At 39.9% G+C, this 18,980-nt stretch overlaps 1 protein-coding gene across 6 annotated transcripts in view; it reads left to right on the top strand.

The window, feature by feature from the left end:
* The first annotated feature begins 565 nt into the window (after window positions 1–565).
* NBEA (neurobeachin) overlaps window positions 566–18,980 on the top strand; it is a 506,742-nt gene continuing 488,327 nt past the window's right edge. For 3 of the 6 annotated variants that reach the window (XM_040584007.1, XM_040584004.1, XM_040584003.1), the window contains exon 1: window positions 566–1,528. In XM_040584007.1, coding sequence (XP_040439941.1) covers window positions 1,244–1,528 — 285 coding nt within the window. In that variant the 5' untranslated portion in view covers window positions 566–1,243. The remainder of the gene's footprint in view (window positions 1,529–18,980) is intronic. The other 3 variants (XM_040584008.1, XM_040584006.1, XM_040584005.1) reach the window with 2 other exon arrangements.

Below are 18,980 nucleotides of genomic sequence, written 5' to 3'. Positions count from 1 at the left end.
GCTGGACATCTCTGTACGTACCACCACCACCGAGAACCAGGCGTTCAAGTATTAACAAGAACTTTGGAAAGCACCCCTCTCCTTCAGCCAGCAGCACGCAGGCTCTCGGGCTGGCAGACCCCACGGTTTCCCCTGTCCCTCCCTATGCTCAAGGGGATCACAGCTCAGGAGCCCCTGCACAACCCCAGCCACCCTCACCCAAACCTGGCCACTCGCTAACACTAAAGCTACTGAAGAAACCGACCGCGAGAGGTGCCAGCCCAGCCACTCCTCACTGAACCGCGTGGGACCGCGGTGGGAAAGGCACGGCGGAGGCCACAGAGGATGGCCACGGCGGCAACCGCCCGGGGAGCCCAGCAGGCCCTGCTCCGGCTGCCGGCCGGGGCGCTGCTGGGCCCCTCACCGGCAGGGTCCAGCGCCAGGCCAGCGGGAACACCTCCCGCCGACGGCGGCCCGCGGCTGGCAGCGGGCGCCCACCGCCGCGGCCCCGCCTGTAGCCCCGCAGGCCACCCGAGTGGCTGCGCGGCGGCCCGGCCCGCCCCGCCCGCAGGGGGCGCCCGAGGGCAGCGGGGCGAGGCCGGGCGCTGGGCCGGGGGGCGGCCCCGCGTCGAAGCGGGCGGGCGCCACCCTGTCACTTCGGGCGGCGTTGAGTAACCTCCCGGGAGCGGGCGGGCGGGGCCGGGCGGCAATCCCGGCGGGAGGCGGCGGCCCCGTGCCTCAGCGCGGCCCCTCTCGCCGCGGCGGCAGCAGCGCGGCTCCCGTGCACCTGCTCACCTGTCTCCCGGCCGGCTGGGGGGCCCCGGCCCGGCCACTCCCCCCGACGGGCTCGGCGCAGGCGCCCTAGCGGCTACCGCAGGCAGGGGGCGGCAACATGGCGGCGTGAGCGGCGGCGGTTTCGGCTCCACAACAACAGCAGCAGCAGCAGCAGCGGCGGCGATCGCTCGCGCCGCCGTCAGCCCCGCGCGCCGCTTGTCCCCGCCGGGCCGCGCCGCGCTCGGCGGCGCCCGCTGCTCCTGCCCCGCGGCGGGGAGGCGGCCGCGGCCGGGCAGCCTTCGGCTAACGGGGCATCGGCGCCCATAATAATCCCTCATTATAGCGGAGCGGGGGAGCGGCTCCTGGGACGGTGCCTGCGCCTCGGGCCGGCTCCCTGCGGCCCCGCCGGGTGCGACTGCGGTGGATGCGAGGCTTGGCCCGGCCGGGCGGAGAGGCGGCGGCGGCAGGTGCCGGTAACGGCGGGGGGTAAATGGCGAGCGAGAAGCCGGTGTCGGGGCCGGACCCGCAGCCCGCGGGACTCATCTCCGTCGGGGCCGGCGGTGGAGGCGGAGGCGGCGGCAGCAGCAGCAGCAGCAGCGTCGCGGTGATGGGGGAGCTGAGGGCGTCGGGCTCCGGGTCCGTGGTGCTGCCCGCGGGGATGATTAACCCGTCGGTGCCGATCCGCAACATCCGGATGAAATTCGCCGTCCTCATCGGACTCATCCAGGTCGGGGAGGTCAGCAACCGGGACATCGTGGAGACGGTGCTGAACCTGGTAAGCGGCCCGGCACCCCGCCCCGGTGACGCCCCGGCGGGCAGAGGGCCCCTGGGCACCGGCTCCCGCAGCCCACCTCCTCCCGGGGCTGCGCCCTGCGCCCCCCGCCCCTGTGCAGCCCGAAAGGGACCTTCATTTTCCCAGCCCCTGCGTCCCTCCGACACGTACGGCCCTTCTCCGACCATCTTTCCATCCCAAACTCCTCTAGTGCCTTCCTCTCCCTCCTCCTCGATACCTCGACCCGCTCCTCTGGCGCGTGTGGCAGCAGCAGCCCCCTGGGCGCTCCCTGAACTCCAGGCAGGACCCTGCCTGGCACGGGCAGGCCGCTGTCCCCCTACCCGCTGCCTGCTCCTGCAGAACCGGAGTGTGGGCAATTCACGGTGTAAAAAACGAGATTAATTTGCAGTTTGGGGTTCTGGATGCTGCCTGATAACCTGGAGGCTTCCTCACTGGAGAAAGAGTGGCGTGTCTGTAGTATCTGTTTTTAATGGGAAAACATTAAAAAAAAAAAAAAAAAAAAAAAAAGCAGACCGAGCTGGTACCTTTTTATAGTGGTTGAAGCATGTGAAGGGTTTAACCCTGTTAGCTCAGAGCTAGTTGAGTATTTTATGTAGACGGGGTAGGAGGAGGGAGATCTTTGAAAGGATTTAATATGCTTTAACGTCTGTAATAGTTAGTTGTATTGCAGTATTGTATTGGGTTCCTCATGTCTTAATAATCCGCCGTACTTTCCAAAACACATTCTTGTCCGCAAAGTGAGTGCTGTTGCTAATTTTATTTAAGGTCTGTGCCCTGCGAGATAACTGTTTTACACCAGTAAATAGCTTGAAAGGGAGAGAAGATGCTAAAATGTAGCTCCTTAGTCATCTGCTCACTTCATGGAGTGAAAGAGTTACTGCAGGACTGTATGACTTAATGTTTTTGCGCTACCTACACCAAAGCCTGAGGAACCTACAAAAGCCAAACGAGTGGATCTAAAAATGAATCACTTTCAATTATGTGCAATTTGGTGCTGCTCCTGAATGCAAGATTTGCTGCAGCAGAGCTTTTAAAGCAGTTCAGTCAATGAAATATCCTCAATTTTTGCATGTAAAATAGCGTGGAATAATGACTGCTCAAAACTGAATGGCAATTAATTGAAAATGCCTTTGTTTCAAATGAGTTTAATGCTTCTAACCTCCACTCATTTTGTACAAAGTCATGTAAAAAAATACTTTGTTTCAGACACTTTAAAAGGATGTATTCTTCTGTTTGACAGTTATTTGCATTTGACCTAGCACAGACTGAATGGAAAAGCTGCAGCATGCAGGGAAAGACATGATTTGGTCAGATCATTTTAATATTTATGGCTTATCTGAACACACAGGGTTAAAGCCCTTATAGTTTTGTGAGTATGTCAAAACAATAATCTGGTATATTTCCTACTCCTTTCTACAAGCTGTTTGTGACTTAACTGAAACTGATTTGTGTATATATATATATATTTTTACAAGTGTGGTACAAGTCATCATAACTTTATTGGATTATTACCCATTCCTGTAAAAGTAGCACTAGAGATAAGGGAATGATATGTAGTTATTTTATTAACTGGCTTTGTATAGATCATGACAGATACAAAGATGTTTAATCCTTTCTGGTTTTCTTTCTTCTTTCATTCTTCTTACTGATACTTAAGCTTATTTTAATTCTGGCTGTTAATGCATCAGCAACTGGACTAACATTGGCTTGTCTTTGCCGGGGGAGGGAGGGGGGAAGGTAAGAATGTGTTTTGGTATTTGTGTGGAGGAAATACAGTGCTTGTGTATAAGATCAACCTCCTAATTATTTCCTATTTCTGAAAACTGTGCTTATACTTAAAAATAAATACGAATGTTTAACAGTCCTCTCAGCGTCAGGAGACATACATGAATTTGAAACTGCTTGGGAGTCTGCTGCAGTAGCGATGCATTCTGGATCAGTCATTACTTAACAGATGGACTCTAATATACAGTAGTCAGTATTCCCACAGCAGAGAGAGGTTATATTGTGTCTGCTAATCTTTTTTCTTGTCAGGGCAGTGAATGTCTCAAACTTAATGCTTGTGTATCTGAAACTTAATTTACTCGCGTGTGAAACAAACACAGTGGATATGGCAGATACAAAGTGAGGGTGACGGCATATCCCTAAAAACCTAAATGTTATCTGATTCTGTATTAAGGATTTTAATGGCAACTTGAAATGCAGTTTTGTATTTTAGAAACATTATTTGTGGGGTGAGTGAGGGTGGACAGAACTTGATAGTTTTTGTCTATTCCTTCAGCCTGTACTTTTAGTATTTCTGAATGACTTTGGTGCAAATGTGATACTGAGTGGACAGTGCTTAAAGAGCTGATCTCAGTTTGATGTGTCAGTTGATAGGTTAAGTCTCTGAGAGAAATATAACCTACACTATACCATATTGGGCATCTATAAGCCGTTTGGTAATAGCTTTTTGGTGTTGGAATTCTGCATGGCTGACACTTCTTTTATTATTGGAGAGAATCAGAAGTTAATAATTGAGATACTTTTTTATTTTCTTATCTGAGATTACTGTGCTCTTCCCTGTAAAGCTTCAATAAGTCTGTTCATTCTTCCTGCATCTGTGTGGAAGCAGCAGCAAATGTCTGAAACAAAACTTTGGCTTGGCTTGCCCTTCTCATGGAGATGGTCACTCTTCTTTCCTGTTAAGTTTTCCACTTAGGGTTTCTCTTGGACGGTTTTTACCTTTTAAATGTTTGTTTTTGGTGGCCTCACACTGTGGTCTCTGTTACTGCATTTCACTTTGTTCATGTGGTACCTTCTGATGTTGATGGACACAGTGATTTCTTGTATCTGTGAGGTGATGAAGTGCTTTTTATGCAGTGCTGAAAATCCTTTTCTGTGTCTAATATGTTGTTGGATTTTCAGCTTTGCTAGATTTTAACAGTTGACTTTCAACTCAGACAGTCTATTGTTCCTGGGTATGCCTGTGCTGTTCATGGGATTAGTTGATTCTCTTGATGCTTTTCTTAGTGACGCTTCTTTTCCTCTGAACCCACTGTGTTCAAAGTTCTGTTACACTGGTGAATTTGTTTAATTGAGTATCACTTGGTAAGAGTTTCTAGTATTGCTTGTGTTACTTTTCATTGTTTAATATTACAGTGAAAGACACAATGAAGAGAGGATTCAGCCCTTTATAGGCAATGCCTATGAACTAATTATTATCCTTAAAAAAACACCTGCTAGTTTTAATATTGTGAAGGTCAGAAGATAATAAGAGTATGAGCTTTTCTAAAACGCTTTTCTAAAATGATCGTATAGAATATTGTATTCTTTTTACATTTCCAGAAGTAGGAGGAAACTCCTCATTGTACCTTATGTGTTCTTCTGTGATGGTGCTTGTTTTGATTTTGGTCTGAAGTCCCAGGTTCAGCATGCTGTCTCAGAGATGTGTGTTCACTGACCCTTGTGTACTGCAAAGCACCGAACTGGAAAAGTCTGTCCTTGCAAACAACATAATCCTTTAATTGCCTAGTGATTTCTCTTCGGGGATATTTTGACACCAGTTCGGTGCTTCTATTGGTGAGGAGGCCTTTCCCCTTTCAACAGCACTATTCGTTTTCTTAGGGTACTGTCAAAAATGTTCTTACTGCTATGATAGATGTGCTTATTGTTATCCTCCGTAGTGCCTTTGCTTCTTGATACCCTTCTGTACTTACAATATGTGTTAGATGGATATTTATATGAAGTTCTGCACCATGTGCTCCAGCAAATATGATATTAAGGTGGAAGTGGGTCAGTCTGTCCACTACTTCAGGTGTATTTTTGTTCCATTTATTTTCTAGTGCAAAATTTCCACATATGGCTTTAATTAGTTTTTCTATAATACATCTCAGATGGCCTTTCCTTTCATTATTTTTACTGACTTTCTTCCTTAATTCTCTGCTTTTCCAGTATTTTAATGGTCTTGGGGAATTTTTCCTTCAGTGTGTTTTTGAACTGTCTCTTATCTGGCCAGCTTTCATCCAACGTGAGTATGTGAATTGCATTGTTTCTTAGCTTTTAGAAAGCTTTCTCTGTTCCGGTTTGAAATTCCTAGAATTTTTTATTTTGAGTTTTGTAGTGCTGATTCTGTGGCAGTGCAAAATAAGAAGGGTGAGCAGGAAGCTGACTGGTACTAAAAAAATATGACTGGTGCTGACACATGCAGCTTGTTTTGCCTATGCATCTTGAACAGATTAGATAGAGATTTAAAGAGATTTCAATCTGATATGGGTGTAGCTGACCAGGGTTGTCCTTGTCCAATCTCGAAACCTTTTATATATGTTTTGTCAGGCTAGAGAGTGCTTGTAAGAAGTAGGTCAAACACCAGGCATAGTTCAAAAAGTCTCTTGCTGTTCTTGTTGACTACAGCCCACACTTTTCTTGGCTATTCCATCCTACTTCAGTGCTAGTTACCCATCAGAAGAGATAAGCCATTTTTTAGTGCCCTGTCATGTTGTGCACTTCTAGCTGTGGCATTTGCAGCTTCAGAGCCAAATGGGTTGGGTTATGTGAGAGATCCTTCTTGCCTTACAGGCTTTCCATAGTAGTAGTTATAAGGAAAAATGAAAAGGGAGGGATATGTAAGAAAAAAAAAAATCACGTATTTTCTTCAGACATTTCAGTGTCGTCTTAAGCTAAAGCTGGCTTTTGATATTTGAGTTCTTTGAATCAATTTACAGTTTTGGTGGCTGAAACATCCTGTGACACAGTTCTACTGTTGTGTGGGGAGGAAGAATCACTTTTGTTCATTGGATGCTGTTGTACTCTGAGATAGCATGGGCGTTGAGCTGTAGCCTCCATCATATGACTTCTGGGTTTTTTTGTGGAACTAGCTTTGCAGGCTTGAGAATCTTATTCAATTTTCTTGGTAGAAGACTAGAAGACTTCCTGTTTTTGTAGTATATTTCTCTGCTGATAGACAGTATTATTCAAAAATGCAAAGTTTGAGGGAATTTTGAAGTTGTTCTTTTTTTCTTTTCTTTTTTTTTTCTTGTGTGTGTGAGTTTTGTTTTAGGTAATATTCAACTGGTGGTGGCAGTCCTTGTCCAAGTTACTGTCTGTCCCACTAGTTACTTTCTATCCTGCTCTTGTACTACCCATAGTAAGCTATGTCTGGATGTTACTGTAGAAGCTGCCAGAGCTGTATGAAAAGAGCAGTATCCTCCAGTGTGAGAGTTTGTAGTAGCGTTCCATGGGCAGCTACTTGAGTACTGTAGTGGTTTTCCTTATCTAATAGTCATTATCAAATACTTTCATGGAAAAATTAGTTTTGGTTACAAAAAATATTTGTATGACTGAATGTTCACTTAATTTCTTATAGTATAACTGATTGCTTTTGCCTTTTTCTTTCTAATCTTTGACAAGTAGGTGTTTATGGGTGGCAAGTTTATTCAGTCCTTGTATCAGTCATGAAGCAATAGTGGTATCTCAGCAGGTGGCCTGGAATCTGCTGTGGATCTGGTATGATGGATTGATAGACTTGTATAGGTGATAACTTTTTAAAATTTGTAATGGTGAGCATATCACTGAATATTCCTTATCACTTAACTCTGAACAGCTTTTTTTTTTTTTTTTTAGCTTTACATCTTACTTGTCTATACAGGATTCAGTTAATGGATTATAAAGGAGGTGAACACCTAGAGGCTTTTTTATTATTTTTGTCACACTGAAGTAATAAAGTTCCAAGATTGGTATTAATAAACACCTCAGATCTTTGGCTTTTTCCCCTACTCCCACCTCAGACCCTACCTATGTTTTATCCCTTTGCATCAAGCAAAGGGTTAGCACCTTTCTCTATCAGGATACTATTTTTACAAAATTGTGGCCTGATTCCCCATTTAAACCATGTGTTTTATAAGACTAAGCATTTAGCTGTATATTCATTTATATACTAATCTTTCTTCTCCATATTTTCCCTCACTGTCCTCCCCTGAATCTTGGCTTTCAGATGAGTATTCAAAGGGGTAGAAGTCAAGGGGCATGGCTCATTACAACCATGAGGTTTGTCTAGGAGGCCATGATGCAGTTTTTTCTTTCATGTTAATGCTTTTCAGTGTCTCCACTTGTATGTTTCAAATACATGAATCACTGTCTATATTACATCCTTAAAAACAACCAACCAACCAACAAACAAAAAACAAACTAAAACCCAACACCGAAATACTGCATAATCATCTCAGAATTCTTACTGAGGTGTTTGTTCCCCTTTCATGCCATACTGAGTTTAGTCAAAGTGGAATGAAATCTGTGATGGGGTTAGTACCAATACTAAAGACTTTTTTATCCTGATATACACTGTGTACAGTACTAACACACTGCATTAACTTAATAAGCTATGCAAGCTGTTTTAAATCAATCTTTTACCTGTTCATTACTTGGTACTTCACTTTTTTGGTTTTATATCTTAGCCTGTCTTGATGAATGTGCCATTTCAAGTAAGTTTGTGTTGCTCTTCCATTATTGTAGTACTTTGCACAGAAAAGTATCATTGCAGCTACCTTGTTAGCTGATACCTTTTATCTGTTTGATGGCCAAAGGGTCAGTGCAGTAGTGTGTGTTTGTTGATGAAGTTCCATTTATTTTGTGATGGAATGTGATCCTTAATTACCATTCATACTTTTGTAAATGCCCCATTGTGGAGTTTTATTAGTTCTTACATAGACAGAACCCTTAAGCTTTCTTTAAATCCTAATCAAGTTTAGAACTTGCTTGTATAATCAAAGGCAGCAGATCTTTTGAAACATCAGTTTTGAATTTAATGATCTACCTTCCACTTCTGCCTTGGAAAGGTTTGGCTTGGATATACTGTGAATGATACAATATTCAATATATGATAACCTATAAAGATAATGACAATTTAAAAAAAAGGGTTTATTTGTGGAGAGTCACATACTACTTAATGATAGAAATACCTTTTTCAACTATAGGATTATGATGAATTTCAGCTATTTGAACTATAGTTTCATAACTTCAAGTTATGAAGATTGTTAATGACATTCATCTCTAAGAGAAAGATTATCTGTTATTTCCAGAAGAGAAGCACTTCACCTTCTGATATTAACCTACTGACTTTCTGCTAAATTCTGCTAAAATTTGCATTCTGGTAATTTCTATGCTTTAGAGTTTGTTCTACTTTTGAAGTACATGGAAAATTATAAATTTCAGTAAATAAGTAAGTCTAAGTAGTTGTGGTGTTACTGAGATTTATACCAGTGATGCAGATTCATTTATATTAATGCAACTGTATAATGTGACTAACCTGCTTTAATTTAAAATTGGGTTGCATCAGTAAAATTGTTCCAATATAACAACTCACTGAAAGCTTGCATAAATGTGAATACTGCTTATGCCATTCAACAGCTTACAAATGCTTGACTGCTGTTTTTGGAAAATGATGTTTCTTTCACTGCCCTTTTGTTTACAGTTGGAAGCCTTAACTATGCAGAATAGGTATTAGATTTTGGAATTAGCCGAAAGTGAGCGAGGGCAAGATATTCACTTACAAGTGAAATTGTTATCATACCATGCTTTTTGGTGCTGCAAAAGTGTAGACAGAAGGATGGAAATAATCATTCTTTGTGCAGAGCCTTCTAAAGTAACTCCAGTACCAGCAATATGGCATTATAGTCAGTTTTACATTATCTCATTTATATTCTGTGACAAATACCCAGTTACATACAATTTTCTAACTTTTATTGACTTTTGCCTGCCTTAAGAGCCACTGAAACTGTTTTCTTTTTCATTTTTTTGCTCGTTTGTTTTGTTAAAACAAAGTACTTTGAATGTTTATAAACACAAATATGAATTTGGAAACAATATGTCCTTTGCTTCACAAATAAGCCTGTACAGACCTTTGAAACATACACGCTTTCCTACCACATAGAAAACAGTAAGGTATGCTTTCATTAAATATAGGATAGTAACCATGAAATACACATTCAAGCTAGTAATGAACTGACTGAAGCCAAGCCCTGTCTTGGGTTGCTCATGCCTGACCGATCAGAGTTTGCTCTTACTCTTCAGCAGTACTCTGTGTAGCTCACTGCATCCAAAAAATACTTTTTCATTTAATTATGAGCTAAAAATCATCCTGTCACTCTTAGTGTTATGAAACTTCAGTATTTTTTTTAAAAAAACCAAACAACAAAGAAAGGAAAAAGAGATTACTTCGAAATTATGGGAGCATTCTTGCTTGAAGTTGAATGTTTTATAGCTAGCAGAATGGGAAGGCTGTCTGCCCCTTCCAATAGGACATATACATAAGAATGTCGCTACAGAGTTTTGTCAGCTTCAATTGTATAGCATCCCCATAATGTGAGCAGATGCGAACTACTATATCTGAGAATGTTAGCAGGGAGAATGAGCTTCCCAGTGGTCTGGAGAATGGACCTGGGGATTCAGCATCTTTGCAGAAGGGCATTAGCTGCAGCTGTTTAATTGCAGGAATCAGAACGTTGAGAGAATGGGGCCCTGAGATGAGAAGAAAAAGCCAGTTTTGTAAGGAAGAAAGCAGCTTCATACCCCTTCAAATGGTAATTTTTATCTTAATAAATGAATCAAAACAAATTATCAAGGGACTTCTGAAAGCTGCATTGTGGCTATGTTAGGTTATGGAAAGAGGGAAGAGGTAACAAACTTTACTAACGTGTGTGTTATACTTTCATGGTTGGTGACTTTTTGTTCTTTTGAGAGATCCACAAAAGGCTTCATTGTAAACTCAGTGTTTACATGTCCAGTATGATTGTTTGCCTCAACATGTTCCTCATGAGCAAGAAATTTGATGACATAAAATTGTAAAATAGTATCAGCACCCCCTCTTTTCCTTCTGTTACTCCAGTGAAATACATTATCTGTTTTGGTAAGTGGCAAGGTGTGTGGTATTTGCAAGTCCTGTCTGTCACTGATGGCTACTTGGCTGTTTAGTTTTCATATGCTGAATAGCTGAAACTTACCAAAACATTTGTGTTAAGACTGTTGGACTGAGTAAGTTCTTCAAAGCAAGATGCTCAAGAGGTGGGAGCTACTTAATTCTTCTAATTTTTTTTTTTCCCTGAAGAGATTTGTGGAGCCCCTGTCCCATGTTTTAGCCTCTGGGTTCCAAAAATCTTCTTTGCTGCTGCTTCTGTGTCTTCAGCTATGGCATGTATACTTCCAGTTTGGTTTGTTTTATGCACCTTTTAGGTCATTTGAAAGACTTCCTCATCCACTCTGTTCCTCATGGAAATGTTTCAGCTTCCATTGCATCTTTTGATATCCTAGAGAGCGTTATGTGAAAGCAGAAATACTTACAAGAGACTATTAGACTATCCAAGGCCAAAGTGAATTGAGTTCATCTGAAAAGAAAATTCAACATACTGTCCTAGGCTCATATGAACACACTTTTTTTTTTACTTTATTTTTTTTCCTTTTTTTTCAAAATCACATTAATGATGATGCCACTCTGTTTTTCTCTTTGGCTAACACTACAACATCCTCCTGAAGCTTCATTGTCAGAGCACTTTCATAAACTAGCAGAATCACAGAAATTCCAAAGAATTGTAGAGCAGTTGAGAATGGAAGGGTCTTCTGGAGCTCTCTAGACAAAAGTCTATGCTCAAAGCAGGGTCAACTAGAGCAAGTAGCTCAGGGCCTTATCTTGTCTGGGTTTTGGATGCTTTTAATGATGGAGAGACTCCTGTGTAAAGTTTTTACTGGAGTTCTCTGTGCCCGTTGCTACTTGTCCTGTCACTGGGTGCCACTGAGAAGAGTTTGTCTCCCTTGTTTCTACTCCCTGCTCACCCTACCCCCCCCTACAAATACACATACACATTTGTAAGATCTTTTCAGACCTTCTCTTCTTAAGACTAAACAATCCCGGCTCTCTTCAGGCTTTCTTTGTATGTCAGATGTTCCAATCCCTTAATCATTTGCACATTTAGATCTTTATTCTCCTTGTGCAGATAATAGTGCTCCTTTCCAAAAAGGAGGAGGAGGAGTCTGGGAAGCTTTTAATTACAGCAACTCTTTTTCTCATCTCACAGTATGAGCTGCAATGCCTACCACAAATAATGCAGTCAATATTGCAATGCTTAACCCAGCAAAGGACAATTTGCACCACATGCAGCCAAGAAAGAAAACAGACCTCTGTAAGCCACAGAAGTGAGTGTTTGCTTTTCATTTGTTGTGCCTGCCTGTTAATAGATAGCCTTGGATGAAGCACACAAACCCCAGAGTGTCTGTCAGTTCTGCAAATCACAGTTATGGTTGTAGGTAATCTTTTTTTCTTGGATTTCAGAAATATAAAATGTAGCCATATTTGGTATTCTCCTGAAAATGTGTGAAGTCAATATTAATGGCTTAATACTTAGTTAAGGAAACTTTGTGGGTCTTAACATATACTATAAATACTACCTTTTAAAAAAAACAAACAGAATGAATTGAAATTAAGCTAGAAGAGCTGTTAGCGTAGTCTTCAGAGTTACAGATGCTTGACATCAGAAGGAAAAATAAAAAGAACCCACCCTGTTATTCAGTATAGATCCAAAGCTGTTGAAGTTCTTCATTGAGTTTGTTGAAAAGAATAGATTAATGACTTTATATATAGTCTAATATTGATAGATTCAATGTTTGATAGCCCTTCTTGTGGGTGTGACTGTGTAACTTAGAAACTGTAATATATTAAGCAAAGATGATTGCATAACAAAATTTTTATAGTTCATGCTTCATTTAAAGAAAATACTTTTTTCATTTGAAGTAACTTATGATGTCACAATGTGTTTATTATTATACTGGAACAATATCTAGGCTTAGTCACTGAGAGGGAGTCAGTCTTTGACAGTTGATTCAGTACAGTATTTGGCATTTTAAAGGTAGTGCTCACTGAATAGGAGTTGATACTGTGTTTAAAATTGACTGTTCTTCAGTGAAGTTGGTAGTTACAGATATTTCCTAAAACCCAGAAGCACGTCATTCCCAGTTGTTACAGTCATGACTATTTCCCTTATTAGTAGTATAAACAGGTTTTGTAACAAGGGAAGATTAATTATAGTAAAATAGCTTACGTAAATTTTCTCTTTATTTCTAATAGAATGTGATTAAATTCTATTTAAGAACAAATTTGGATCTACTTGCTTTGCTACATGTCCTGGTTCTGTTAAAATAGTTTTGAAGCCCGCAATCCTTTTCCTGACTTGAAAGTATAGTTTCTTAAGCAAGCTTTCACTTTTTCAGAAAACCAGCAGCTCAAACTCATTCAAATACATGTAAAATATGTATTAAGAAACTTTGGTGTAATTAAAAGCAACAATCCAAAGGAAGGGTGAGAAGAGGGGAAGCAGAAGTTTCAACTGAACGAGGCTATACCATATAAGCTGATAACCTTTAGACTGTCCAAGTTGATACTTCTCCATTTGAGTCTGTTCTTAAAAGTCTCAGCACACACACAAAAAAAAAGTTAATTGTTTAGGTGAAGTTTAGCTAAGAAATGGTACCACTGAAAGGAAGCTTTACATTAAAAATACCTCTTAACAGTATGAGTGGAAAATTCTGAATACAACAGATTATCTTCTTTCACTGATGCGGTGTCCACCTGGATTTACAGAGACCTTGAAATGACTGGCTATATGATGTTCTATTAATTTTTGAGGTGTGTGAAGGAATTACCACCATCTGTTAGTAAGAGAGTCTAAGCCCACATGTGGCCTTCAAAATGTGTTAAGTGTTTAATTTTCTAAGTAAGAAATCCTTTTCTTAAAACCAAACTAAAAGCAGTTAAGGGATTTTAGTATGTAAATAGAAAATGCCTTTTTTTTTTTTTTTTTAACAGTCCAAATTGTAAGTTCTTGGATCATTTGTCACAGCTTTGATTTGTGGTTCTAGCCTGTCCTCTGAAGTTAGAATGGCAGTAAATACTTGTAATTGAGCTCTTCTCCTGCACTAGTTATGATATAAGTGACTTTTCAACTCACTCTAAGTCAGTCGAGCTCTGTTTTAGCTAAAACTTGCTTCACCCTGGAGAGAGAGCAGCACATACAATGTATTGTCTTCTGGCTGAGATCAGTCCTAAATGTGTCTTGTACCAAAGCCTGATACTATCCAGATGTGCAGAAAAAGCTGTAAGAAGCTTGAGGTGTTGATAACAATCTTAAATCCTTTCTGGCGGTCAGATGAATCTTAGGAGCACCTTGTTTAAATTACTATTTCAAAATTCCTCTCTCACATGCTTCTTGTGAAGTTACAGTAGGTTTTAGGGCTTCCACAGTAAGGAAGCTGGTTAAGCAACCTGAACTGAAATGGTGTCAGCCTGGTGACATAGGGATTCAGCTTTCTGAACTGTGTCCATGGTCATGTTACGTCTTTCTACATTACCATCTCTTCAAATGTTGTGTTTCCCTCACCTCCTTCTAGGTACTAGGACTTTTGGATGTGTGGCATTTTTGAGGATGAGGGTTGGGGTTTTTTCACTTAAGCAGTACATCTGAACTGGCTATGTATGTTTTTGCTCCATTAGTTTTAGTTTTTGAAAAATCTTGGGTTTAAAAATTTCCTTATGTATGCATTTCATAGTGTATGAGCTGTTGGGGAGACTGTATACTTTGTACAAGCAGGATGTGGTACAAGCTGCAGCTGAAAGTCCAGACAATGTGAATTTAAATTTAAAATTCCTTTAAGAAACCTTGGAAGATTTACTGGAGATAGGAAGGAATTGTTTGTGGTCTAGAAAAAAATCCTGACTAAAGAAAAACTCCTTGGCATTTCTATTTATTTAGAAAATGGAAATCCAACTAAATAGTCTGTACTTAGTGTAGCAAAATGAGATCTTTTAAACACTATAATGAAAGGCTACTGAAGCATTATTAAAAATTAACACAGCCAAGAGAGTTATTGAGAAAAGTAGCATTTAGCAGTAATTGTTCGTACATTTTGGTACTGCTGTATGGTAAGTAGCTTCCAGCTTCTTAATCTGTGTTCAGTTTCCCTTGTAATGTATTTAATTTTTTTTCAACTGTTTTTTTTTTCTTCTCATATATTTTTACGTTAAGAGTAACCATTCTAGGTCCATAGGTTTGTACTGTGACTGAAAACAAAGACTTGCCTGAAGTCTTTAATTGTTATAAGCATCAAAATAAGCTGTAGAGGAGACGTACTTTTAAGTCATCAGACTTACCTTTGGGGAGTAAAATGTCATAGAAAAAACTATATTGTGATGCTTTGTGGGCACCCAGACTGGAGCAGTCTGTGAAGAACTGCAGCCCGTGGGAAGAGCTCACATTGGAGAAATTTGTGGACTGTCTCCCATGGGGACGCCCACGCTGGAACAAAGGAAGAGTGTGAGGAGTTCTCCCCCTCAGGAGGAAGGAGCAGCAGGAAACAATGCATGATGAACTGACCACAGCATCTGTTCCCTGTGCTCCTGGCAGGGAGAAAGGTGATGGGAGTACAGCTGAGCCCAGGAAGAGGGGAGGGGTTGGGGGAAGTTGGTTTTAGGTTGTGGTTTTATTTCTTATTATCCTACTCTGATTTGAATGGTAATAAATTAAACTTATTTCCCCAAGTCGAGTCTGTTTTGCCCATGATAGTAATTGGTGAGTGATCTCTCCCTGTCCTTATCTCTGCCCTTGAGCCTTTCATTGTATTTTTCTTCCCCTGTCCTGCTGTACAAGGGGAGTGATAGAGCGGCTTTGGTGGACACCTGGTATCCAGCCAAGGTCAGTCCACCACAGAGAGATAGGTTTTAAGTGGTGGAAACATTTTGAAATACAGTTCTTAAGGAGGTACAGAAGACCTGTGTGGTTAAGTATTTTCATTTGTTAGTTGTAAACAGAATTAATGTTTTATGCAGAGATTGATCTATGTACTCTACTATTCATTTCTCTGTATTTCAAAAGCAGCTGATTTTCACCTTTTGAAATCTGTGGAGTTTCTTCATTGTGTTGACATATGCAGTGGTGAGATACAATTAAAAAAAATACGATTGATACTTTCAGGTGATGAACAAGGTTTAGTTATGCATACTGGCTGTCCTAGATGTGTTGCCATTTCTGATAAAGCCAATGGATTCTGACTAGTTGAAAGAACTGGCAGTGATATGTAGCTCTTCAGCAACTTCACTGCCAGCTCTGAAAAGTCTTGTTTGACAAAGAGGAGTCGGCTTGTTCTCTCGTGCACATTGCTGATGCCTCTCTTCATACACGTGAAGCTATTTAGAGACATCCTGGAGGACAGTGTTACCAGTGAACAGCTTGTATTAAACTGTTTGTGTCACTAATCCCACATTCTACTTCAATGCAATGTGGATGAAAGTGCTTACATTTCATGCTTTATAGTTTTTACTTACACATCTAGGGATTATTTCCTCCTAACTACCCCCCCTTGTGTGACATATCCACTGGAAGTGCATGTCCAGCTTTCACAAAAGGCTCAGAACTTGGGTCTTGTAGGGTTTGTATCTCATAACTACATTGTGCTTTTTAAGTCCTTGGCTGAATAGAAAGAAGACTAACTGTTCTTGTGGACAGTTCATAGTGGTTGAGATGTTTTACCCTGGCTTGGAATATTATAATTGTGTATTAAAAGAAGAAATCAGATGTTTTCTTTTTCAAGTCAATCAGACAGGTACTGGTATCTAAAACTCCCCTGTATAGGAGACAACAAATTTATCTGTTATGGTGGTTGAATGGTAAGTTACAATTTACATGTAACAAATGAACAGGATCTTCATGTGTTTTGTTTATTGGTTCTGGATGTGTTCAAAATGCATCCAGCTAATTTTCAGTTAAGCATCATACTTCCATGACACAGTTACTATGAGATTTCTTTTTTTAACTGGAAGAGTTGAAGATTTTCCTTTTATTTTTTTATTTTTTTTTAATAGAAGAAAGGATCAAGGCGATGTTTGAACTCCATCTTTCTTATCACTGTCATATAGTATTTTCTGTTTTGGTGCATTGCTAGAGACCAGTATATGTGTGTGTGTTCTACCTGGAAACATTTGATGGTCTTTATCTGAATTTGGTAATTAGACCATGGATGCTTACCTAAGATTTTTTTCTTTGTGTAGATGAGATTACCATTGTTTAATTTTGTGTGCTTTTTAAATTGCAGGACCATTCCTTTTTTCCGTGCACAGGGCCTGTTAAGACTTACACAGATGTCTGGCACATTTTATTGCAAACTACCATTGAACTGCACACAAATTGTTTGGTTGGATCATCTTTTCTTGTTTAAAAATTCATGGCAAAAATGAAAGAAAATGGAATGCCTAGTGAGCATCAGTAAATTATAAATGTAAATATAAGCATTTTGAGGCACTTCTGTGGTATGAAAAAAACGTTAATGTAGATGTTATCCAGCTTTGAAGCCTTAAAGATGAACTATGAAGGTTGGTTAAAATCGGGGGGTGGGGGGGGGTGGGGGGATGGGGGGAAGGGGAAGAAAGAGCCTTAGATCAGTTACAGAATGTTAAATCATGACTCACAGAACAATTTGGAAAGGAAGGCCTCTTATTAGTGGTAGTCAAAACTGAGAAAGTATGTATTCAAGTGTAGGCTTTGGAGGAGGGCATGACAGAAAACATGCAGATCTAAAAATCTGATACCTTCCAAATACTGTGCTTTTTTTTATTATTCACATACATAAAAAGACTTGGCTTTCCTTTCAAAAATGTTAAAGGTTGCTTGTTTAAAAAATATGGCTTTATCGGATCTTAAAGGTCTTATTGTCCTCAACAGCGTAGATTCATGGCTCTTCTTGGTTGCTTGCATTGGTGACACATTGCTTACAGGTGAATAAAATATGCTCCTTTGAGATGAAGAAGCTCTACAGAGCTTTTTAGAGTAAAAAAAATAAAAATTTAAAAACTACGCATTCACTACATATCTGTTTAGTGAGGCGCTATTAATTGTTTTAGGCATTTATTGGCCAGTGATTTCTTTGTCATTGTTCAGTTGGTTGGACTTTGCTTTTTTTAGAATTTTGAATTCTGAAAAAAAAAAAAGGAAATTTGAATTAATGTACTTAAAGATTAACTTTTTAAATACTTTACATCTTCACTATCTAAATACGATTGCATTTTAAAGTTTCTTTTTGATCTGCAGTAGTAAAGTTCACTGTAATCCTTCTCATGAGTGATGTCACAATGGGTTATGGCTTTACTTTCAAATTAAGTAACAATTCAAATTTCATGGAGAACAAGTATTGAAGATGCATTTCAATGATGTATTTGTCTAGTACTGGGTAGATATTGTTAGTGAAGAAAACAGAAACCAAATATCTGAAGCAAGCTTTGTCTGTTTCATTTTTCTTTTCCTTTTTGTAGGCCCATTTGACTAGATTTACATATGTTCTCCCTTCAGCTGCCATAGCTTCACTATTGCAGTTTCTCTGTAGCTAGAATTATTCTTATTTGTTTCAAAATTCTTATTTTAAATAATTCTTCAAAGTGTGTGTTATTACTTATTAAATTAAAGTAGGGCTGCCACAGTCTTTTATCCTGAGCAAACAGATTACATTTTCTTGTACTTAAATTTTCATAAACATCAAAGCTGTGCCTGTTCTTACAGGATTTGGGGCTAATTGTTTTTTATGGATTTTATGGAAATGAAAAATATGCATATATTTCTAGCTCTACATTCCTTAAAATAAAAACATAATTTTCAAATAATGTTTACAACTTTTGAAGTGTGAAGTATTTCTTCTGGTTGGGGTATTTTAGCAAAATACTTCTTTCCATAAAAATCCTTGATGTGCTTACATTAAATCTACTACTTTTCATATAGAACAACAAAAAATCAGTTTTGGAACTGTGGGGTGGTTTTGTTGTTTGTTTGGAGCTTTTTTGCATTTCTTTAAAATACTATTCTTAACAATAAACATAATAAAATAGCATTTTAATGGAAGTAATAATGACAAACTAAAACTCCAAACATATAATGAAACAATCTCACTTGACTGGAAGTAATTCTTTTTTAAACTTCTTAGAATACCAGTCTTTTAGAATAACCAGCTTTATTTTTTAGTTAAAAGAAGGTTATTTGCACAGTGGAATACTAAGGGGGTATCAGGAAATCTCAGCTCTGGGTATGGTCTGTGAAAGTGTTCTCTCCAGATTGATTTGTGATAGGCAGATCTGTGAAGGGCTAGAATTAGATTACTAATGTAATTTTTCACTTGTGAGAGAATGCTGGATTTTAGGTAGCATCAATAAAGGGGAAAAGTTAATTTATTTGTGCCCTGTCATGGTGGATTGTATTTCTACCTTCATGGATATTATTTTTTTTTAATCACTGCTGAACAGCAAAATCATACTTCACTAGATGCCCATGTACTGTAGAAGGAAAAAACAGGAGTTTTAAAACCAGATGAGAAACTATGCAAAGAAGTTCTAATTAAAAAGTCTTTCTGGTCATGAAGATTAATTGCTATAATTCATTTT

This window comes from Falco naumanni, chromosome 2 (assembly GCF_017639655.2).
Source record: "Falco naumanni isolate bFalNau1 chromosome 2, bFalNau1.pat, whole genome shotgun sequence".
NCBI classification, from domain to species: domain Eukaryota; kingdom Metazoa; phylum Chordata; class Aves; order Falconiformes; family Falconidae; genus Falco; species Falco naumanni.
This window is presented reverse-complemented; position numbering and strand designations above follow the sequence as displayed.